General features: G+C 52.4%; 1 protein-coding gene across 1 annotated transcript in view; it reads right to left on the bottom strand.

The window, feature by feature from the left end:
- SPG7 (spastic paraplegia 7 (pure and complicated autosomal recessive)) overlaps positions 1-24462 on the bottom strand; it is a gene marked incomplete at both ends in the record, with an annotated part of 26703 nt that extends 2241 nt beyond the window's left edge. Inside the window, 14 exons of the mRNA XM_010134799.1 lie at positions 761-924; positions 1402-1558; positions 2600-2715; positions 5954-6064; positions 7040-7142; positions 8338-8462; positions 12947-13120; positions 13879-14041; positions 14330-14455; positions 15830-15932; positions 17970-18109; positions 18632-18882; positions 23055-23144; positions 24360-24462. Coding sequence (XP_010133101.1) covers positions 761-924; positions 1402-1558; positions 2600-2715; positions 5954-6064; positions 7040-7142; positions 8338-8462; positions 12947-13120; positions 13879-14041; positions 14330-14455; positions 15830-15932; positions 17970-18109; positions 18632-18882; positions 23055-23144; positions 24360-24462 — 1926 coding nt within the window. The remainder of the gene's footprint in view (positions 1-760; positions 925-1401; positions 1559-2599; positions 2716-5953; positions 6065-7039; positions 7143-8337; positions 8463-12946; positions 13121-13878; positions 14042-14329; positions 14456-15829; positions 15933-17969; positions 18110-18631; positions 18883-23054; positions 23145-24359) is intronic.
- Positions 24463-24519: the final 57 nt, after the last annotated feature.

Raw genomic sequence — 24519 nt, 5'->3', positions numbered from 1 at the left:
GGTGGAGTCCCCATCCCTGGAGGGGTTTCCCAGCCGTGTGGAGGTGCTGCTGAGGGACAGGGGTCAGGGGGGACCTGGCAGTGCTGGGGAACGGGGTGGACTCAAGTAGCTCAAAGGGCTTTTCCAGCCCAAACGATTTGGTGGCTCTGTGATATTTTTCAGTGGGTCTGGCCCATCGTTCTGCTCTGGTTAGACAGTCCCTCTGATTTAGGAACTGGAGACATTCAAGTTACGTAACAGAGACTTTAAGACCCAGGTCTCTTGTAACCCAAGACTGCATAGCCGAGCTCAGACACACACGGGACTCCTGAGGGCCTGGAGAGACTTCATGGAACAGAATCTTTCCCCAGCCGGGTATTTCCCCAGCCTCCCCAAATGATTCCTTCTTCCCCCACAAATCATTTCTCCCTCTCTCCAAACTCCACACTAGCACCTCCTGGCTCCAGGAGCTCACCAGGTCTGGTCCCCACTGGAAGCAGGACTGTGGCTTTCGCAGCTTGTGGGGTGTTTCAGAGCCGCTTGCTGCAGCTCCAGGGAGCAGCACGCTGTGGGGCTGAGCTGTAGGGGGAATTTGCCTGTCCTTGACACCTCACGGCACTGTCCTTGCACACAGTAAGGGAACAGCTCAGTGCTCGGTTCTTCGAATTCACTTAACACCTGACAGAAACGCAAATTATTTGGGACCGTGGAACTCATATTTTTCCACTGAGCTGCAGAGAGCAAAGAACAAACGGGAAGGTGTAACCAAGGGTGGCCTTACGTGGTCCATCATCTGCTGAAGCCCCTGGCTGAACGGGCGGCGGCCAATTCCAGGAGCACTCTCGAGGTCCGGGAAGGAGAGCTGCCCGATGCTGGGCACCATCCCGTACTGCTTCACCATGGAGTAGGCGATCTGGGTCACCTTCTTCAGGTCATCCTGTGCTCCTGCACGGGAGAGACAGACGCAATGCTTGCCGGCTCGGAGCACGAACACGTGTTCCACTAGCTGAGGGACCAGAGGACCCACAGGAGCCCAGGGAGCTGAACATCCCCACTGCCAATGGACCTTTCTACGTGTACCGCAGGACTGAGGGCATCCACGTGGAGCACTCGCCTGCCCCTGCCTGCTGTTACCCTGCTTGGGAACATGGCACAGAAAGCTCCAGGCCCCGCCAGAGCCAAGGGGCTCACCAGGTGGTTGCATCTGTGTCCTCAGGCTTTGGGACAACTCTAAGACATCCTGAAGGCAACCAACAAGACACCTCCATGCTCACAAGCACGAGCCCAAGATTAAACCACGCAATTGGCCAATTATTCTTCCCAGAGTGGCCAACCTCTGCCTGGTGCTCAGATGGACAGAGCGATGGAAGCAGCCCAGGCTCCTGCAGCCCCACCCCCACCTGCCTGGGCCTGGCTGCTCACCCGTGGTGACTTTGTTAAAGGTGATGGCCTCGGCCACTCTGCCCCCCAGGGCCATGCACATCCTCTCCAGCAGCTGTTCCTTGGTGAAGAGGTACCGCTCTCTCGGAAGGATCTGAGCAAATCCCAGGGCTGCATTTGTCCGAGGGGCTATGGAAACCTGCAACACAGAGCAGCTCCCTCAGCCCAGGGAACAAGGAGCTTCCAGCGGCAGCAGCAGAGGAGAACAGCAAGGGACCTCTATTCCCAGGGGAACTGTCAGAAGCTCTGGGACAGGCTGACCTAGAGAGATGTGGCCAAGCCCTGCAGGATGTCACCATACAGCTACAGACAACCACTTTCTGCTCAAGAAAGGAAAAGGAGACTGTCCTTAACAACAAGCCAGTGAAATGCTGAGATTTAGGAGGGTATGAGCTAAACAGAGTCCACTTCATGGTGTTCCAGAATCACTGAGACTACCTAGAGAGAGGCAGGGTGTTCACAAAAATAAGAGCCATTAACTGAGAGTAATTAGCAACAGTTCAGCTCATACAATAGGTCATTCAGAGTGAATTTGCTGCTGGTGGTGAGCCAAGGAGCTGTCAACCCTTGTCATTTCCACTCTCCACCTCCCCGCAGGGTTAAGGGAGGAGACATGGCACTCCAGGGTGCCCAAGGGAGGCCCTTCCCTGCAGACCAGGTCTTCGGGCACCCTGAAAAACACAGCCCTGCCCAGCAGCAGCTCTGACAAGGGCAGCTCTGTCAGCTGTGACATGCTGGAGCCATGGCAGGGAAAGATCCTGCAGCGCTTTGTGCCTGGAGCAGGGCATGAGCTGAGCAGCAGCAGCAGGAGACTCAGTTGCTCCAACAACTTTACAGTCAGCTTTTCACTGCAAGGCTGCTCCTACAGCTGGTTCCTCCGCTTTGCGCCATCACCAGCATCCACGGAGCCCAATAACAGACTTCTCAGCAACATACTTTAGTGGTGACTTGGCTGTGCTAACAGACTCAATCTCAAGGTCCCTTCCAACCTAAATGATTCCATATTTGCCATTTCTTTTGCTGCAGCACTCCCAGCTCCAGGCTCACGGAGGCCAGGGCAAGGCAGAATTCAACACCAGTGTTACAAAATGATCAAGGCATCTTGGAGAGGGGAACCCCATAGGATCCTCTTCCCACCCGGTGACAGACTTTGGTCCGCAGCAGCCGGTAGTGGTGTTACCTTCATGACAGCCTCAGTGTGCTCCAGCAGCCAGCCCACCAACGCGTGACCCGACTCGTGGAACGCCACGACCTTCCTCTCTTCTGGTGACAAGATCTTACTTCTTTTGGCAGTGCCTGTGGTGACAGAGACGAGCATTCGATAAGACAGCCAGCAACGGGGGTAACCAGCAGGGCGGAATCTTGTACAGTGAGTGCACAAGGCAGAACAGCCAGCGAGCTTCGCAGCGCGCTTTGTCTGGGGAGAGGCAGTAACAACCATTAAAATTACAGTAAAAATTACCCTTCGGTTCCATGCTGTGGAAGGTGCTCTCTGTCCCTGCAGGAGAAAACAATCCAAGCTTGGATTGCTTGAAAACACCAGCAGGAACTTCCCCCCTCCCCGCCTTACCACAGACTTAATCATTAGACACAGAATTTAACATTTGATTAGATCAGAGCTCTAGAACGCCGAGCTCTGTTCTGTTCCCAGCTCTGCCAGAGGCATGGTACGCTCTATCTCTGCCCAGGGACAGATCTGCAGCAAGTCAGTCTGGAAAAAATAAACCCCAGCAAAACTAAGCCCTGAGCAGAGACTGGCTCAAATATCACCCCGATTCCTCTGCATGGGCTTCCAGTCCCCGAGGCAGGACATGAGAGAAGCGAGATGTTGCATTATATACAAGAGAGGTCCCAGCTGAGTTTCCTGTGCATTAGGAGCATTCAAAGCAGCAAACCACCAGGAGAATGTACGAAAAATCTTTCTCCGGACCCTGGAAGTGCCCGATTACACACGATGTGCTCCGTGCGAGCTCGTTCCCCGGCTTCTGAGAACTGGTAAATTAAGTCATAACTCACACTTCGTGCTTCCTCCTAAAAGGTGAGTTCTGAAAGCGCCTATTTTCCAACGCAGCAGCCTGTGAAGCAGACTGACCCCAATTACAAATTTAATAAAATTAAGTGCTGAATGGAAGTAAAACTTCTAGCCGGTAGAAGAGGCGTCACCTACAGAACTCAACGCACGTCGAGCGCTCGTTAGGGCTCTGCATCTTGAACGCGGAACGGTACCAGCGCTTTAAAGCTGCTGCCCCACCGGTGCCAGCAGTAGCAGGGGGTAGAGCAGGAAGAGCCACAGCAGCGTTACACCCAGCTCGCCTGATGTCTTCAAAAACAACATGTTCTACTAGCATGAATTTTTAAACAAAGTCAAGAGCTTTATTAAACAAGGAACCAGCAAAATTAGTGTGGCAGATCTTGTAAAATTACTGTTCAGGGACGATGGAAGCCACTGTGCCCCGCAAGGCACGATAGTGATGGAATACCAGATTAACTGCAACAGCCCTGATAGGCATCAGTCAGTCCCTTACCCGTGTGCACGCGCCCAAGTGTCTCCTCCTATAGGAGGATGTATATATACACTATACACACACATACACACTTAAAACATTCTGCAAGCGCTCCTCTGTCAGCCCACCGAGGGGGGAGGGAGGGACCGTGCTCTCCACAACAGCTCACAGCGCGCCTACAAAGATTATTTCTCCTACATCAAGTCATCTCCAGGCAGGGAAGTTCTCCGAAGGCCTGTGCTAATCACGTTTATGAGACAAACAACCCAGGAAACAGCTCCAGTGCATCTCTGCCGGCCCTACACAGCACGCACAAACCTACCGAGACAACAGGCTCCGCCACCTCTGCCAAAGACACCCCTAAAAGGCTCTGTGCGCTCCGCAGGTTTCCTCCCTCGCTCCCAGGAGAGCTGCAGTGCTGACTGCCTGCTGTTCCCAGACTGAGGACACAATGGGGCCTGCCACAGCGAGGAGCCGGGGCTCCTCCCTCCCAGCAGCACAAAGCTTTGAGGCTGACAGGGTCTTTGGACTTGCAAAGTCCTCTTTGGATTCCAAGCCGCTCTTATTAAAACCAGAAGCTTATAATGGAAAGCACAGGAATATTTTCTTTCTTTCAAGAAAAGTTTTTACAGCAGCTGAAATGCCCTCTGCATTGTGAAACTCAGAAGTGTTTCTGTTCCATGGCAAGGGGACATTTAATACTCGGGCCTGGAGGGTTGTCTGGGGTTTCAGACTTGGTCTACAAAAAATAGCCAGGTCGCTGTCCCAACTAAGCAACAGAAAGACTTTCTGGACTCTTACACGGCTCAGCAGAGAACCCGCTGAGCCCCACGGCGTTCTGCAGCCCTTCTGCTGCACAGCCCCCGTCGCCTCGCCTGCCTGATGCCGTATCTTCCACTCCCGGGAGAACTAAGGCACAGGTGGAGCTCAGGGAGAACAGTCAAGGGAATCCCGGCCAGTTTGATGCCTTCTCTACTGTAGACGGGGACGTAAAGCACATCTTTGCTCCAGCTGATAAGGGCTTTGCATTACCACTTGAGTCGTCTCGCTGTCCGCTCCTGGGAGCTGCTGCATACAGTTTGGGCTTCGTGCAAGCCTGGCCACAGTCACCCAGAGCTCCCCAAGGGGGTTGTTTGCAAGAGGCAGTTGGAACTGTCAGGTATTTTCTCACAGATCTCTAACACGAGGAATCATTCAGGCATTTTCTGACAGAGCAAACACTCGAGACTAAACTGCAGGATCAGGAAGCAAGTGACACAGCACAAACATCCTGTACCACACACTCCAGGCGGAGTGCAGCGTGCCGCTGTTCGCCCAGGCTCACCCCTCCATGCTGCCGCCGCAGCCTGGGAGCAGTTACGTGTCTGATTGTGAAAACCACGGCTGGGCTAGAGGGGCAGTTCAGACCAAAACCCACCATATTCAAATCCCTCAGGTGAGGTCAAGAGTTGTGGGAACTCTTTTCCCCCTCCCTATATGATACGCTGCTCCAGGGTAATCTCCAGAGGTTCCTCTGCTGGCAACTGCACAGGAGACAGGCAGAGGCCAACAGGATGTTCCCAGAGGGAGAACAGTGCTCTACTGTCTTTCAGGTTATTCTGCCAGCTCATCAGAGCCTTTGAGGCCAAACAGAGCAATCTCGCATTTCTCGCTGCTGAGCATGTGTAGCCTATTTGCTATTCATTTTTATAGAGCAGGTGGCCAGAGCAGCAAGGAAAACCCAGAGATACTTCCACTCTCTAAAAAAAAAAACAAACAAAACCTAAAACACAACCAACCCCGCCTTTTTAAACTAAGAAAGCCGAACAGATTTGAAGGGTCATTTTCCCTGAGCTACAGGTTCGGGCTGCCTGCAGAGTCAGAAAGACAGCTCCATTCAGGGGGTGTCTGGAGAACTTACCGTGACTACGGCATCTGAGGACAGAGCAGTTAGGACCTATCTGCCTTCCCCAAGCGTAACCCCCTTCCGAGGCTCCTCTCCAGAGCAGAACAGCCTCGAAGACCACAACAGACACGGCTGGGTCGCTCACCTGCAATGACTCTTTCCACAGCATACTCGAAGTTGAAAGTATCGATGAATTTGTGACCTTCTCTAGCAGCGTGAAGAGCTGCTTCGTTACAGATATTCGCTATGTCTGCTCCTGGGAACGAGAGTTTACGAGAGTTACAGCGGGTTCTGTGATGGCACTTTCGGGGGACAGAAGAGGCAAGAGCAAACGTGGGGAAGGGCCGAAGGAAGTCAAACATCCTGCGCTTTTGTTCCTTGGGAACAGCGAGCAAAGCTAGTTGCTGGTGTTTGTGTTGGATTTGAACAATACGACTGCCCTGGCAACGAAGGCGGTGTTGCCACACAGGGGACAGGGTTCAGCAATCAACGAGGAGGAGAAAGCCAAGGCTGGCTCTTGGCAGTAGGGGAGTGGCCGGGCAGCCCGGGCTGGCCTCGGCCACCGCGCTGCTCACACAGCAACTGCACAACCTCTGCACGCCAGAGAACAAACATCTGTTCCCAGTTTGTGTGGGTGGGTGATGGTGGCAGGGGGCTGCTGAGAGAAGTCACAGAGAGGCAGTGTGCTGGGGCCTGTTCGAGGGGAAACCCAGGACGGATACTCCAGGAACTCCACACAAACAGGAACTCTGGAGCCCCTGGCTCAGCACTAGTACAGACTCCCAGGGACTGGCCGTGGAAGCAGGCTCAGTGCAGGAGCCAGGCAGAGCTGTCTGACTTCGACTCTGACCCACAAAGGAATTGCTGTGCATTCCTCCCGCCGCCTCCCTGGTAACCTCTATCAACTTAAGAGTCTTCCCCTGATGGGCAACAGCTCCTCCTCTGCAACAGCCTGGACAGGAGCATGAGCGCTGGTTCCTCACAAAGGTGTGTTCTCCCTACCCACACACCCTGCTAGTCCCAGAAGTTTCACAAGATTGAAAACAGCCATCAGTGCTCACCAGGGAGCTGGTTAGTTCCCACTGTTTCCTCAGAGATGGAAGCAGCTTGAAAAAAAGCCCTTTAGACCAAAACACCCTGTTAAAACTAAGCAACCCAGAAGCTTCAGCCTGAACTACGGAACTAGCGCAGAAGCAGCAAAGCAGCCCCAGGAGGACCCAGCATGTCGTACCGCTGAAGCCCGGGGTGAGTTCAGCCAGGCGCTGTGAGTAGAAGCTGGCCTCTTGGATCAGTTTGAGACCCTTCAGGTGCTGCTCAAAGATCTCTCTTCTCTCCTGTAAAGAACACAGCACATCTGAGCCCAGGAAGCCTTCATGAGCAGCAGCTTCGAGGGCTGGCAGGGAGCAGGGAAGGAGCAGGCCCCGGCAGCGGGGACGGACAGTGACATTGCCACCAGAGGGCAATGTCCTGACAGCCTTTCGGTGCTGCAGGATCGACACCCCACTCTCAGATTCACAGCAGATGTCCTTCCAGCCTTACCGTGAGTCACCACTCGCTCTTAGGGCCACTCTCCCCTCCCAACTTTCACTACGATCTGTCTGAACTTCTCTCTTTCCACAAAAGCACTCGCAGGCAGGAGCTCTGACTGCCTCTACCTGCTCCCTCTACACTGCAAACCGAGAACCCCAACTACCAGCTCCTCAGCCTTGCCACCATCTCCCAGACAAAGGTGGGGGTGAGCTGAGAGCTGGCAAGTAGCCGAGGATTGACTCATTCTGGCCCTGGAGATCCTGGTTAAAACAATGGACCCCGTTGCCAGGGTTTTTCCCCTTCCTCCCCCAGGGCAGCTGCACGGTTCAGGATTCTGGTGCCAGATTCTACCAGGCATTTAAGGTATTTTAACTGAGAACTGGGAGGACGACAGTAAAGCACAGATGGGAGAAGAAGAGCCTGTGCTGGCAGAGCAGACAGATCTTCACTGCAGCTGAGCCTTTTCCCCAAACTGTGCTGCAAATGTCAACACAGCAGACACGGAAGACTCCTCATAAATGGATTTAAAAAGCATTTGGAAGGAGAAAGTCGCCTAAGAGGCTGCCTAAAGGAAAACTAGGAGACTTACAAGGACAGCGAGGACAATAAACCTACAGAACAAACGGTGCTCAAGGCACATGACCCTTTAGGCTCTCACACAAGCCACCTTGCCAATTAGGTGGTTCCCAACTCCCAGGAGAGAAGACACAAACATAGTCCTGCAACTGCATGGCAAGGAGAAGCTCACAGAATCCACCAAAGCTCCCACCCGAGCAGAGACACACTGAACCAGTGAGTCTCACTTCAGAGAAACACCAAGTGCATCAGCATGACAGATCCCCAAGCAAGAGCAGGTAAAGGAGGATAAAGGCAGAGGGCAGCTCACCCTCTCTATCTCCTCCAAGCTCAGCCTTTGCCAGGCCAGTGACTCACCAGCAAGGACTGGGACACCTCAGTCATTAGCGCTATGGCAAGGACAGGACAGTCGGTGGCACGTACCTGGAGTGTTGGGAGATCGATGAAGATGTGCCTGTCGAGACGCCCGGGTCTCATCAAAGCGTTATCCAAGACATCGGCTCGGTTGGTGGAAGCCAGCACAATGACGTGGTCTGCGGTCCCCATTCCTGTCGGGAAACAAACCCAAAGGTGACGGTTGTGCCGAGCCGAGCACAGACTCTGCGCTGCCAGCATACAGAGGGGCCGGGCAGGATGCTTTAGCACGAAGAGAGCTTTTAGCACAAAGCCAGAGGGTGTTTGCAGCATCCTCTGGGGCAGCTGACGAGAAAGTGTCCTCCCTCCTCAGCCAGGAGCACAGGACAGGAAAGAATGTCCCAGGATGCTCAGGCCAGTCTCTGGTCATCTGGATACTCTGAAATTCCCTTTTCAATTACTTAAGTCTTGGCTTTAAGCACCTTTTCCCCCCTCTTCCTTTTGCCACATTTGGAAATTGCTCCAACTAGAAACCAGAGTGGAATGTCTGCATTCTGATGAGTTAGGAGATGACGTCTCACCCTGGGCCTCAGTCAACTCCTGCCCCTTACAGAGGCACCGAAGGTGGCCAGGGCTTGCTGGGCAGCCTGAGCACTGGCAGTTGGCGGAGGGCAGAACGGAGCAGGCGGTTGTGCCGCTTGGGTGGGGAGCCAGAGCTCGTGTTGAATCACTGAACCACATGCTGCTGATTTATTCCATTCCACCAGGTGCCCGCAGGCCCCTGGGCATGAGTCACCTGCTCACAGCAGATCTGACAGCCCTGGCACACCGAAGCCTTCCCAGGGAGGGGACGCGCTGCTCCCATGCGCTTCCTCCGCTGCCAAGCCACATGCTGCGGAGAGGCAGCTTTGTGCACGTAAGCCAGGCGAGTTTCAGCTCTCTCCAGCTCCACCAGAAGAGCTGCCAAATGTGTCAGCGAACAAGAGCTCAGCAGAGAGATTAAGGTTACAGGTAAGGCAGAGGACGGGCTCTGTCAGCCTGCGCTATCGCAAAGCTCAGCCCTTCCTCCCCGCAGGCTGCTGTCTCAATAAGCTTCTGGAGAGGATGAAGCCGGCCGTTCTGCAGGCAGGTATTACACCGCACTCCGGAGCGTGATAAATCAGCAGAGACTGGCAGGCACTTGGGGGACAGCAGGCTTCATTCACACGGCAGGATTAGACGGTGCAGAACATTATCTGCTTTGCAGCTGGGAAGACTCTCTTAAAATAGGTCTGACTATTAGAACAAGTATAAAAAAACCCAGAACCACTGAGAGCATCCTCCTCTCATCAGCTTCTGCCCCACTTGCTCTCAAGCCAATGTCCCAGTGGTGCGAAACGCTGCTCACAGACCTGCAACTGCAGCCTCCGATTGCTGCTCCCAGTGCAACATCTCCAGGCACATCGCGGGCTTCGGCTTCCACGGGCAAAGCTCAGCTGAAGGAGCAGTCTACAACCCACAGCTCAGTCACACCCACAAAAGAACACCAGCTCTGAACACCGAGCCTGAAGAGAGCCTTCAGACCTGCAGCCTTTGCACATGACATCACTTTAGGAAGGGAAGGAGGGCCCACCTGAGCTGGGAAGCGCTCTGCTCCCCACTGCCCCACCACTCTGCTGGACGGGCAGTACAACACCGTGTCATTCTCTGGCCGTTTGGCCACCATCCATCAACAGGGTGACTGAAACAGGGCCACCTTCATGGGGTGGGGTCAGACACGGGCGTGCAGCACAGCCCGGGGCGGAGGTCCTGCTCCCACAGGCTGTCCTGCATCTCCTCTCAGCACCACGGATCTGCCCTGACTGCCGCGCTCCACTCCAACGCATCCAGAACAGAGGAGGTATTTGGGTCACATTCCTCTTCCGCTTGTTTGCAGTTTGTGAGGGAAGATTCCCTATTCAGTGCAGGCACCTGCTCTGACAAAGGCTGGAGTACATGTGTCACTCCGGCTTTGAAAACAGCCTTTGTATGCGCAGGCTCCCTCCGGTTCCTCCCCTTCTCCCCCTAGACACGAAGAAAGCCATCAGAGGGAAGGAAAACAAGGTCGCTCGTAGGAAGAGCACTACAATGACTCTAAAATCTGCGTACCAGAATTACCGAGTATCAAACTGCACATTCAGCCCACGCTGCTTAGCATAATGGCTTTTTTCTTGGTGTCCTCATCCTTCCTCCAGCCTGCAGAGCAGGTTCCACTCCGCTCTGACCCTCCTTTTCTTCCTCTCCCCTACCTCTGAGTAATCTCCGCTGAACACACCGCTCCAACAGCCACTGCCTATGACTCACAGATCTACTTTTGTCCATGATTTTTTGTTCAAATTAATAGCTAACGCGGGTCCGTGGTGTTGCCATGCACAACTTCAACCATCAGTGTGAGTGGACGACAGCTAACACAGAGCTCTCAACCTCCCCTTTCAAGGCTCCCTTGTTACTAACACACCCCGCTCCTCCACCTGTGCTGGGCTGTTACCCTCAACCCTCTAAAAACCTTGATTCTATCACCCCAAGAAGGGCTTTGCCACAGCACGTGGGGGTTTCTTTAGGTGACACACTCGGTCAGATAACGACCAAGTTATCTGGTCCAACAGGTAACACCCAACAGTCCCCACCAGCGTCTCCTGTTTGACACTGCAAACTCCTTGGGCTCTTTCAGCGTGTTTGATAAAGCACGTAGCAAGATGAGGGAGTTAGCACGAGCTGTATGAGACACCAATAATGAGACAATATAAATCTATAAATAAATGAGGCAGCACAAAGAGGGACCATTACAGTACACAAGTCCCTTCTGATGGAGCTGTCCCCTAATTTCTGAATTGAGACTCACAGGAAATGAGACATTTTCATTTTTAGTCTGGAGATGTGGACAGTACTGACTACACACCCCCAAAGAGACCCATTTAATCCAGAGTTAACACACTGCCAGCTCACCCTACAACTGCCAGGAGATAAACCCCACCCCCCCACACCAGGACTGCTGTCTGTGTGTTACTACTGGTCTTGTTGAGACCACCCACTACAGAGAAATAGGTACAGCCGTTCCAAGGGTACTCACCTGCCTCGCCAAGTTCTCCAAGGCAGTGCATGTGCAAAGTCCCTGGGGACTGCATACATGTATTTAAGGTCATTTCTGGTCCCTACACAGCACTGCGTGTTTCAAGCATGTTTAGGACCTATTCAAAGCTCACTCCTCCCCTTCAGAAAGTTCATGGGACCTGTGCTGAAGCAGAGTGAGCCCTAGAGGGTCCCTATGCAGCAGGACCACCCTACCCCATCTGTACCACGCTGAGCTCCTGCTGACAACTTCTCCTGCAGCAAGGGCAGAGATCCAGAATCTCAGATCATCTTGCGTGTGGAACAGAGGAACACCTACCCTTGGCTGAAAGCGTTTTTACAAGCCTCAGCTTCTCTCCTAGAACAGAGAGGGTTGATGCCAGAGCGGTTTCCAGAAGGCAGCCTTGCTGCTGAACAGCAGGACGTGCTCTACTTCAGCCCCATTTCGTTGCAAATACTCAGTAAAAAAGCAGTTTGAACCCCTTTAACAAGGTCTGGACAAAGGGGATGCTTTTAGTGCAGGACTTTTAATTTTTCCTGTGGAGAGTGTGGTAAGACAACAAGTGTCGCAGCCACGGGAAAAGGCAGCTCTGTCCCACGGAACAACAGAGTGACAGAAACACGCCCTGATGGGTGGGAGGTTGGTTGGTTATTCCTTACCCTGCTCTGTGATAATAAGATTTAGCCACAGCAGCACTGAAGCTGGGTCAGTGCTGCAGGCTGACAGTTATGGCTAGGAAGGGCTAAAGCATCTTTCCTTTTGGCACTGGTGTGAAAGTGTCTGAGAGAAGGGCTGGTTCCAGATACAGTGCAGCCAGGAGCTGCGTGCAGAGCTTCTCTCTCTGCTTAGCGAGGGATGCTGTAGTCAGGCAGCCAACACGAGAATAAGCCAAAGGAGGGGAGAAGGATAGATCTCAATCCTTATGTCCCCCTGGGACAGCTCAACGGGCTGTAAACCCCTACCTGCCTGAGATGGAACACAGCAAAGATCCAATGAAATTTAGTGGCCAGCTGGACCCAGACATTGCCCTCGGCAGAGGGCAGCGCCCTGGCTGCCAGTTCCTTTTCTGCTGGTTCCTCAGCACTGCAAGTAACTTCTGCAGTCGCCGGTGGGAAAACAAGACTCTGCAGTAAGAGTCCCTGGGGTTGCTGCCCTCTGCCAGCCACCACCTCTAGTGCACGTTTCCTGGGGATTTATCAGCAGGGCGATGCCCACGTGGCTGTTGGAGCAAGTTCACTCTGGATGTGACACTCTGCTCTCTTCCGACTCAGGGTCTTCAGTACAGTCACAAAACCAGTCGGCTCCAGGACTTCAAAATTTACTAGATTTGGCCCCAAACCCTTAAAGCAGATATAGATGTCTAGGTTTCAAGAGGGTTTTCTCCACAACTTAGTCCCAGCTCTGTCCTGAGCCCAATTACTTCCTTAGGCCCCATCGGCCCTGGAGCAGTCCTGCCTAACTAAGGACAGCTGAAGCAAGATACGCTACAGTGCCTTCAGAATCAGGGTCAGGACGGGGCACGCAGGCCGAGGGCTTGGATCTCTAAGGTGGTAAGGGCCCAGCTGCTGAGAGGCAGGGAGAAATACTGACCATCCATTTCCACCAGCAGCTGGTTTAGGGTCTGCTCCTCCTCAGCATTGGCAAAACCAGATATATTGGTCGAGCGCTTCTTGCCCACAGCATCGATTTCATCGATGTACACGATGCAGGGCGCGCGAGCCTGGGCTTCTCTGAAGAGGCTCCGGACTCGGGCAGCTCCAAGACCTGTGGGGAAGGGGAGGAGAAATAAGCCTCGGAGATAGAAAACTGTCAGCAGAGCTGGAAAGCACTATTACCGGCTTCCCAGTGAGACATGTGACACCAGGCAAACCCTCAGCCCCTCTCTCAACACTCCTGGCATGAAGGAATAGCCCCACAACCCCATGTTTAGTCCTTAGGCACAGCAACTCCAGCAGCGTGCTGGCTTTCAGCTGAGTCCCAAAGCTGCAGGGGCCCTGCCAGCTGCTGCAAGAGCAGCTCTGCTCCCAACAGGAACTCCTGGTCTTTCCACAGGTCAGCAGCAGAGATATTGAGCTTGTTCCTGCACGCTGACCCTTGTGGGGTCTCAGGAGATCCAGAAGAAAGAAAAGGAGGAAGATGGAAATCCCAAGGCAGAGGCCATCCTTTCCCCATCCGCAGGGCGCAGCAGAAACCCATCAGCATTCTCACACGAGGAAGGAAGCCTCAGTCAATGGCTTTAATAATAGGTACCGGGAAGTGGGAGATGATGCTGTCAGGTGAAGGATTGCGGCAGCACGCTGTCAGAGAGAGGCAACTAGCAATTCAGAGGGCACGCCTTTCACGTACTACATAATGAAGTACTTCCTGCCACCGAAAACCTTTGATATTGTCACTAGAAGTATCCAACTCCCCCTCTCCATGCAAAGACAGGCTCAAGCCCTGCCCTTTCCAAGTGGCCCAGCCAGCACCCTCCAGCAACACCACAGCCCCAGCACACTCCAGACCCTTCCCGAGCCACTCACCTCCAATCACCTCCACAAACCCGGAGCCCGCCATGGCCAAAAACGGCACCTGTGCTTCGGTAGCCACCGCCTTTGCCAGCAACGTCTTTCCACAGCCTGGCGGTCCCAGTAACAAGGCACCCTTGGGTACTTTAGCCCCAAGCTGCAGGTAGCGATCAGGGCTCTGCAGGAACACCACAGCTCACATGAAGCATCTGCACAAAAATACGGCCTCCCAGAGCCTCCCCACAGTGCTCCGAGCTGCTAACGGCAGCAGCTACGTCTGCACTCCTGCTAAGGAACCGGAGACACAGTGATCGCTGATGACAGCACTGACAGCTCTCAGCTTATTAAACAGAGGCTGCTCAGCACCATGAAGGATGACGAGAAGAATATACCCTCCTCTCCAGGTCAGCCACCCACCCCAGAAGACCAGTAGCAAGCACTTAGATTTTGTTCTACATTTATATACCTTTAAATAGTCCACAAACTCTTTGACTTCCATTTTTGCCTCGTGCATTCCCGCCACGTCCTTGAAGCTAATCCCTTTTCCAGACTTCCCATCCACGATGGTGAAACGAGCCATTTTCAGCTGGTTCTGGGGAAGGCAGCACAAGGACTGAAGTCACGCTTTGACTTTGGACCAAGCTCTTTGCTGTTCTTCGGGGGACAGCACAGCAGATGTATAAGCTGCCCCTCAAAACGACACTGAAACTCCCACCAACGCACTGGTGTGTAACTGGAAACGCTTCACAGCCAGACTGTTGACTCAAACTTTATTTATCCTTACGTGGGGAAGAGACAGAATAAACTAGCAGGAATAGCCTCGACACAATCCAGCTCAAACTCCACTTACTAGAAACGTGCAGAATGCCCAAACCCTTATTTGGGATCTTCTCCCCGATTTCTCAATGCTCTGATCTTTAACAGTTAGTTTTGGGGAATATACATTGATGGTAAGTAACTGCCAGGGTAAATAATTACCAACAGTGTCTGGCAAATGCATAAACAGGCACTTTGCACTGTTGTCTGATGCTGCCACTGGGTTCTACGGCAACACAGCCCAGGGCAGCATGATAGGTTCTGGCATTTAACGGACTCCTGGGGTGTATGAAGCCAGCGACAGGCAAAGCAAGAATTCAGTTACACGCCCGACTTGTAACTGCTCATTACGTTCCACTGAAAACAGCTACTCAGGATTTATTTTTTTTTCCTTGAGAAGAAAGTTTATAGCTTCTCAGCCTCAGCTTATCTAAAGGAAGAGTTAAACCCGCAGGACCAGCTGTCCCCACTTGGGCAAGGACAGAAGCCCGTCCTCAAGGTCCTCATTACTCAACACTTCTTTACAATATTCTTCTCTAAGCAGCCACATCCCTCTGGGTAAATAGAATGCCAAAGCCAGAAGAGGAGGCTGAGGGGGAAAGGGACTGAATTCACCCTCTTTTCATCCCAGATCCCCGCGGTCAAGGCAGTGCAGCCTGGGCTGGTTCCTGCAGTTCAGCAGCTGATCCAGGCAAGGGTGGAAGAGAGGAGGAGGAGACTTGACTGATGCTGCAAGTGAGGCATGTGGCAGCGGGACAGGCCAACACATAATGAAATCCAGAGCCTGAACATATTTTATAAATTGAGAGCTCCCTTTGCAGAAAGCAGCTATTCCTCTTCCTGGCAGAACCCAGTGAAGAACATCATCTGCAGCTGCAACACACGGAGCGGCTCTGCGAACAGCAGAGCACAGGGGCCGGCAGCTTCACAGAGCTCAGCCCTCCCTGCTGCCGGCGAGAGAAAGGGGCCGGCGGCTGCACGACCCAGTCAAATGATTGGGACAGGAAAAGAGGCAAGACGGGAGAGTCCCTGGCACCAGTTAATTCTGTTTCTGCACTGGACTTTGCTGGGAGAAGGGGAAGCGATTAGGCCAGAAGAAGGTGAGACCACCCCCAGGCTGCAAAACAGCATCACGATCCAAGATACTCACAAAGGCGTTGAATCCTCCCACCCGGCTGGCAACCCTGAGCAGGCGGAAGATGCTCCACAACATGGACACAGCCATCAGCGTCACTAGCAGGGAAATGACATCGCTGAAAGGACAAGAGCGAGACAGGCACACGCTGAAGCGTTTGGCCACAGCTTGGTACATTTTCCCAGTATTGAATTATCAGTATTTTCAGGGTCCTGACACTTAGGCTACAAGGGTGGCGATGAGCCACCAAGAAAATAGATACCTATAAACCCCCGCAAAACCTCAACAATTATAGATCTTTAGGACACTGGCAAATACTGCTTACAGCTGTGGAAGAAATTTGACCTCAGCAACCCCTTCAGAAGCATTTCTAATGATAAAACCAGGACGTCCAGGCAGCCAAATCCCCACCGAGCAGGACCCTGGGGCTGGCAGCCCATCCGAAGGGAGCTCCCTGCAGGAGACCCACGGAGGTTCCAACTCCCCAACCCTGGCAGAGAGCCCAGCACGGGTCTCCCGCTAAGGGGCTGCTCTGCCCAGTCTGGCTGGGCTGCCCTGGCCAAGTCTCTCAGAAGTCCTTTATGGCAGAAGGAAGTGCTACAGCAACACCACCACCAATTTTTGGGATCCTTCGCCATACCAGCCGCATTAGGAGGGAGGTGAGGAGCAGAGCTAGCACTGCAGGTCTGATGCTGTCACAAGAGAACACACTGAGGACAGACATCCTGTGAACTCTGAACGAGGGATCCTTTCAACAGGAGAAAAAGGGTCCTGAGTCAGTGACAGGCTGAGATTTGTTGGACCCTGTTCTGCTTCACAAGCCTGTGAAATCATCTGGTCTCGCCACACTTGTGTGTCTTATCTTTAAACTAGGAATGCGTGTTCCGTCTATCGCAGAGGGATGATTTACTGAAGCCAGGGGACCAGCATGTGCTCTGTACCCAGCTGCCTTTGTTTCTTTTTGGTGAGAGATCCCAGGAAACGCCAGAACTGAAAGTCACCTTCAGTCAGTCAGCTACACAAACAGGATTAATTCTGAACTGCATCGAGCCCCCACACCTCAGAGCAAGCCGCAAGCGCTCTGCGCCTCACAGCTTCATGCTCCAGGCAGAGACTCTGAACTCTCCAGACATTCACCAAGTCTCCTGAGAGACTTCAGACCCTACATCATCTCTTCAGAACAACCCCCCCTCTCTTTTCAGGGGCAGGGGAGGCAGCTGACTGACTGTCCACAGTTCCCGTTAAACACAAGTTTGAACAACATTGGCCATCAGGGCTGGAGGGGGACTTGTTCACCTGCCCAGCGAGTGAGCTTCCCAGGTCTGCTGTGTACGCTGGACCCCTTCAATCCTGTTCTGCAAAAACAGCTGCTGGGCTTAACAGAAGAACAAATAAGCTGCCTCAGCAGCAACTGCCACAAACCGTCATCTGAAAGCACAGGATAAAGCCTGGCCAGTGCTCTGCAGTCTTTGACAGACCTTCCCTCTCCTCACCCATTATAGCTCATTTCAGAACTGAGCCATTCTGGGGTTTTTTTTTAAGCAAAGGACCTCAGTTTCGGGTGACAGAGAGGGGCTGGAAGTCTCACAGAAGTGCTCTTCTCACTGAGATCTCCTACGTCAGCATCAAAGCCGCTCTGCTCAGTGTGTGGCTGGCAGCTGGAGCGAGCCCCAGCGCGGGCCGTCCTCTGATCCCCAGGCCAAACCGGGGTGTTTATTTTCAGAGGCTGAGCCGCCACCCCAGGCCTTCCTCACCGCAGTTTGACGGGAAAGCTGCTGCACAGAGCAGGGCGTACCAGCGCTTGTCGAGTCAGGACTTCTACCACACTCTGCACTTGAATAGCTGATTGTAAGGACAAAGAATGCTCAGCTGTGTGGGAACACAGACCTTCCTCAGACTCACTGACACTGCCCCAGAACGTTTTGGTCTGTCTGCTGTGAGCTGCAGTTCCTCACGCCTCCTTGGGACCCTCACTTTTGGAACACGAGGATAGATCTAGAACATGCCTCTTTCTGAGAGACAGGGCAGTGCTTCAAAACAGAGACCGCTTTTTTGTTCTCTGTATCACAGCATTTAGTTGAAAGTGACTTTTCTCTCCAAGCAGGGATGTTGTCACCAATACACGATCAACAGCAAGCACAAGGATGTATCATACTTTCCGTAAAAGCCCGGATGTTTGTAGGAAATGGGGATTCTCTCTCTCTCATCAATATTCAGCTCATCCTCCACAGCTCTCAGCTTCTCTTCAAATTTGTCAATGTTTGCCACCCGCATCGTGTACAGCAGGGTCACGTTCTGGGGACACACAACGAAAAGCGGCATGTTAAGTACTGTAGGGTGAGGATACAGCCACGAGCAGAGGAGCACAACGCGGAGAAGGCAGGGGTGTTACACCCTTCGAGAGTGCCTGGCTGAACGCATGAGCAGATAACGGGCACTTGCTTTGGTTCTGTTTTGGAAGATTGAAGGAGGAAGTCTGAGAGAACTAAACTACAGCTCAAATAGGGGAACACCTTTGAAACAAGGTCCAGTAACAGGAGCTGACAATCTTCCAGACACCTTCTCACGTATCAGACTGAGCCGGTAGAAAAAACACCATTGAATTTTTCCAGCTTTTTAGACATATATAAGATTTTCTTCCAGGCCATTATTACTAATTTTTAGGGTTTAAACTGAAAGTCGTAGTTCCCAGGTTGATATGAGTAACCTCCCCTGAACTTCCAATAGGAGAAAGAGAACAATCAATGAAGAGCAGATGTACCAGCTAGAGCTGTTCCACACCTACATAGTCATTGACACACCATGAGGGCCACTCACGACTTGTCCATGCGGGGTTCCTCCTGGGTGCAGGTAGATTTCCACAATATCGCTCTCGGGCACCACTTCGATTCTCTGGACCTCTCCCTTCGCCAGCATCTCGTTCACAAAATAGTTCCAGGAAATGTTGGTCCCTTCTCTGTTCTCGCCGACCATGAATCGAAACATCAGCACTATGAAAGTCAGGATGAGGAGCGCCCGTAAACGTTCAAGATGCATCTGATTTTCCCTTTTCCTGCGTTTCTCTTCCTCTTCAGGGGAAAAGGTATCAGAGGGGAAAAAAAAAAAAAAAAGGTATGAGCATGTAATTGTGGAACTTTCTGGCCCAAAGAAGGGACCATTAAATGACAGCAGCGAACACGACATGACCTTTCAGGGGGGTTTGGTGACTCAGGAGCAGCACCTAACCTGCACTGCGCAGGCAGTTCTCCGGCTGGGCTCACAAACGAGGTTGTGTGACTCGCCCAAGGTGATGCGAGCGAGCCAGTTTTTCTGTGTGACATTCCCAGACCTCGACTGTCAGACTGCAGGGCCTCAGCTGCAGCCATGAAACAGCTCCAGGTCAAAGGGCCAGTTATGACAGCGCAGGCACTCGGGTGTAAACTTCAGAGTTGCCTGGAAGAAGGCAAATTTCCCATCCTGCTAGACAGCAAAACCTCTGCTTGCAGCTGTAAACAGCTGTGCCCCGAAAGCCGTGCAGCGAGGCACAGACTGCAGAGCTGGTGATGGAGAATCACCTCCTTCGCTCTAACTGCTGCTTCCCTAAGAGGGGAATGGAAGCATCAGTGAGCCAAAGGAAGGCCCTCACTTCCAGAAGCTCGTGTACAGGGCAGGCAGCACCCTCAGCCACGCTTTGAAGAGCTCTGAACAGCATTTTCTGGTTCAAGGCAGACCAACCCTGGTCTGGGAGACTTCAGATGGTCATAGTCCACTAGACCCATCACAGTCCCACCAAATGTCGCTCTACTTGTGTCACACCAGCAACGTTTCTACTACCTAAGGAAATATTGGTACATGCAGTCAATCTGGGGCAGCACAGGAGGTGTGACTCGCAGCGTACCCGCTCACCCCAGCCCACTGCCCATCAGCTTCACTGGCTGAACAAAGCTGCTCAGGCTTTCCCCCAAGCGGCATGCCCTCAGGGTTAACAGGTTTGATAACCTGTCCACGCTGAGGAGCTGTACTGCAGAGGGACTCCCGCTGCAGATGCTCTTCCCCTCCTTTACTGTACTTGTGACATGCTGAGGTGATGACATGAGAAAAAGGGACGGTTTACTTCAAGAATGTGCCGCCAAACCTTTTTTTCAGGCTCCCAACACTGCTTGCATCGTGCGGGAAGTTTAAAATCCCGTGGCCTGCAAAGGTCTGCTACGGCACAGCTCGATGCCAACAGCCGGTGTCCGAGTCGTCAAGCTGACAGGAAATATCCCCTCATCTTCCCAGACAAACGTGGATGTTCTTGATATGTAATTTAGCTCTTGTCCTGATACTCGATTTAACAGCAACACAAACGCCCTTCTGCACCCAGAAATAAATGAACTCTGCGCCACTGGGCTGCTGGCGCAGCTGCCTACTGCAGCCCACAGCCAATTTATTTGCAAATTCTTCACAAATATTCTGACACCGACGTTTATCACCAGCTGCCCATTAGACCCTGCACACGCCGCCACAAAACAGAGGGACAAATATCTGACCCAGGCAGAAGCTATAAAAAGCGTCCCGTCCTTCAGCACCGTTTTTCACTGGTTTCCCAGCTCTATCCCGTGCTGCCCGGGAAGGGCTGGGTCCCAGACAGAAACAATGCAGCTTGTCAGATAAGGTCACCGTTTCCAACGGCGGTGACAAGCTCAGACGCTGCCTCCAGCCCATCCACTTTGTTTGTCGATGCCATCTCCTCGCTTCTGCGTTATCGGCTAGATCCAGCTTTGTTAGAACAAAGCAATTCATCAGAGCTGCAGGACGACACCCACCAGAGTCTTATTAAGGAAAATTAAAATATAGTAGGATGGAGGCCTTAGTCTGGGCAACACCCTGAGAAGCTGAGCACAATTCTATGCGGAAAAGCAGCTGCTCTAGAAGAGGTCAGAGTCGACTCCTGCTACAGCCCTTCTCTGTATTACATTTCAGACACGGGGAGATGCAGATAACACACTCTGAAGCGCTTGGGACTGGGGATACGATCACAGGAAGATACCACAGGAAAAAAATGGGCCATAGGCTATTCGATATCAACCAGTTCTCCCGTTTCTAGGAGCTAGGCTTATCCAGGACCTTTAACCTCCAGCTGAATGATTTCAGCAGAAAACACCAGGTCTAGAAAGCTGGAAGCAATACAAAGCTCTCCTCCACCCTGCATTTAATTAAGGACAAACCCAACCTATTTCAAAGCTTACGTAAAGCGCGACTGTGTTACAGTACAACAGTCAGGGAGCACCATAAGCCGCCCCGCACCATGCGGTAAACGAGAACCAGTAACTGGAAGTGACACTTGCCAGCAACAGCTGTGGGAATACTTCCAGCTTTTCAGGCTCAAAAAGCCTCCGTGAAGCAATGATTTACCATTAACCCCAAAGCTGAACTCTCCGATTAAAACCTTGCAAAGGCTGCAGTGACAGTTTGAAGAGTTCTTTTTAATAATTACTGCAGAGACGAGTATTCCCCTGGAGACGCGGGGCAGCGTTCCACCTCCTGAAGTCAAGCTATCCATTAATCACAGCAGAAAAGAGGCCACCAAGCGCAGCCGGTTACTGTTTACTCATCTGAACAGCCACAGCGCTTCTCCAAGGCGCTGTGCTCACAGTTACCCTGGGTCATCCTGCAAACACCAAGGGCCCCGACCTCTGAGCTCCAACCTCCTTAATGAGAACTCTGTGATACCTGCACCCGCACCCCACTGCGGGCTTCAACCCAGTTCAAGGGGTCAAACGGGCAAGGCCGCCGCTCTCGCCTCAGAGGCCGCGTTGACATGCGTCAGGCTAGAAGGCAGCAGCAGCTCACAGCTTTTACCTCAAAAGCCGGGTAGTCCAAGAGGATTTAAGCACAAGGAAGGAAAAGCCAAGCTATTGCATGGTTTGATGGTACCTAGGTAAAAAGTTCATCATATACGTATAAAATTCTATTACAATTTGCATGACTTAAGGACGATGCTAAGTGCCCGCCAGCTCGCAGAGTGAGGGGCTGAAGCTCTCTGTCTCCAGGTTTGTCCTGCACCCAAAGGTCCAGCAAACAGCAGATGCGCACAACTCACTCACGGCATTGCCAGCCCCCACAAGCATCAGCTAGTGTCATAAACTGAAGTAAATGCTCAGGTCTGCTACGCTTCTGTGAGCATTACTGACAGGAGGGAAGGACGAGGCTTTCACCCAGGCCACTTCTGACACCCTTCTTCAACTGTCCCAGCAGCTTCAGGACACACCATCAGCCGTGGGACTTCACAGCTGATGACCTCCACCACCAAGTCTGGGAACATGCCTTGCCCAGGGCCTAGAAAATCTCTGCAGTGCTTGGGAGGGACAAACGAGCAAAGAGCTTCCTTCAGCAAAGCGGACGAGTTTAAAGGGAAAGCAGCTGCTGTCCACCCACAGAGAGCAGAAAGTTGACACCACCACCAAGACTTGGAGGGAGACCCACAAAACGGCTCGTATTTGAACTGTGTTTGGTGAAAACCTACCGGTAGAAGGTGCCAGCGGCTCCTACGAGGAGCAGAACTGCCAGTCAGAAGTTACACAAGGTCTTTGTCTAGCACAAAGCTATTCCCTGCACCCCCAAGCCATCCATCAGTGTCACCAACTTCCTCACTTCAGCTTAAGGAACAGCGAGGGCACTGCTCTGTTTTGACATAATCTGGCACTCCATGTACAGCCCTAGGGTCCAGAACACATTTGGGGAGATAAAAGTCCTTCTCAGAGTCCTGTACAGCGGGATGCCTGGGCTCAGGCAGCGTAAGATGCAAAAACTGAATCTAGGAGAGTGATTTAAAAAAAAAAAAAAAAAAGAAAAACTGAGCAAGTGCCATCAGTAACACAGCTAAGAACTCTTTAGGGAACCTATTTTTAGGTTCGGAGCTCTGTAAATCACTGAAGTAGAGACATAACCCCAGTGAAGGTAAATCAAGTAAGAAAAAAACAGAATCCACCTTGAAGAACTGAATTAACACATGTTTACGAAGCGAACCTCCTACCCACGGCTCAGTCAACACCACTGTTCCCCTTCACCAAGCAGCAAACCTCAACAAAGCTCTTTGCCCAGGACGCAAGGCAGCACAGAAAGAGAATCAGTTTCACCATCTGTCTTAAATCTTAGAGCTCCATCCTCTAAGCCAAAACACCCCCCCACCCCCGAGGTGAATCCTCCAGGCTGCTCCCCTCAGCCCTCACCGCACGCCCAGCCTGGTTCATGAAAGATCTTTCTGGCACACACATACCCTCCTCCTCCTGCGGAGATTTCTTTTTGGATGCTCCATTCTTCTGGTTACTCCCTCGAGAGCTCGAAGTAGTAAAGCAGTAAGTGCTACCTGTGGGCAAGCAGAGGGAAGTGGTGACTACCCGAGGACCTCAGCAGACAGCGAGGGGGACACTGGAGATGGCAAAGAACCGCACAGAAAGCCAAGCTCCGTGTCCACCCGGGCGCACAGCCCCGTCTGCACGCTGAGGAAACGGGACAGTCTCGCCAGAGGGAGCAATGGGAGCGACGGGCTCCTGCAGGTTCCTTTGAGAATATATGTATTTTTTGACAATCCAATCAAAACACGGCTTTGTTCAGAAATCATTTTAATGGGGCAAAGAGATTTCTTTGGCATTTGAACACGTACACGTTTCCCAAGGCATAAACCCGTAGTTAACTCGGGTGTTGAGAACAGCCTCACACGAGGAACTGCAAATGCTCACAAAGAGAAACGTACGTGCTGCAGGTAACGGCAGGCTCCTCAGAGAGGAAAACAAGAGCCCAGAAAATAAGGCTACGAACAGTAACATTCACAGTTGCTGCCACAAAACAATAAGCAAAGGCTTTTTTCCACCAGGGAAATGCAAGAAGCTCAGCAGCAAGACAAGCGAGGGAGGAGGGCAGCTCTCATTCCTGTGGAAGAAGAGTAAGCCCACAGAGCGGGCTGCTCGTCCCCTGCTAGTTCTGCCAGAGGATTCTCTGCCATCCCAAAGATTTTTATTTTAACTTTTAAAAGACCCCTCTCACAGGTAAAGCAGCCCGAGCTCACTAGGCCCACACTGCCACAACAGCCACGACTGGTTCTGCTCAAATCTCAAAGGCATCAGCAAACTCGTCTTCCCAACGTGATGAGGGCAGCGAGAATAACTGCTTTTGCTTTACCCGTCTCTGCTTTTGCTCCAAGGATTTCCTTTCAACTTTTGACCTTTCTCCCTTGTTCCAGCACGAGGCTTTCAGCAAGGTCGAACGATGGGATTTCTGACAAAGGTTTTGTCTCCGGCTTCACTAATGAGGCAGGGACAGCTCCTCTACTTCACAGCCTGCAGTTTTGAAATCAGCTCCTAGCTCTAATGACTCAAGTGCTCAGTTAATCACACCGAGCTCCTTGTGGAAAGGTGCCACTGTTCATCCTGTCACCACACCAAAGCCTCGAGCCCCTGCAGAACACTCAGCTGCCAAAGCCAGGAACAGAACAGTGCCAGGCAGGGAAGGTAAGACAACGTCAAACTCTCCTCAATCATACCTCTTCCCCCCTCTGCCTGCACAGCCGCCCTTCAGGACTCACCTAAGAGACGCCAAAGCCTGACCGGATCTCGAACGATGTGCTGCTTCACCAGGACCCCAGCGAGACCTTGACGTGTGGGGGAGAGTGGTTGTGGCAGAAGGCTCTGAGGAAAAAGACAAAAAAAAAAAAATAAAGTCTACTGGAGGAGTACCGTGGCTGC

Source organism: Buceros rhinoceros, unplaced genomic scaffold, assembly GCF_000710305.1.
Source record: "Buceros rhinoceros silvestris isolate BGI_N320 unplaced genomic scaffold, ASM71030v1 scaffold28134, whole genome shotgun sequence".
Taxonomy (NCBI): Eukaryota; Metazoa; Chordata; class Aves; order Bucerotiformes; family Bucerotidae; genus Buceros; species Buceros rhinoceros.
Note: the sequence above shows the minus strand (reverse complement) of the source record. Positions and strands in the feature narration are given on the sequence as shown.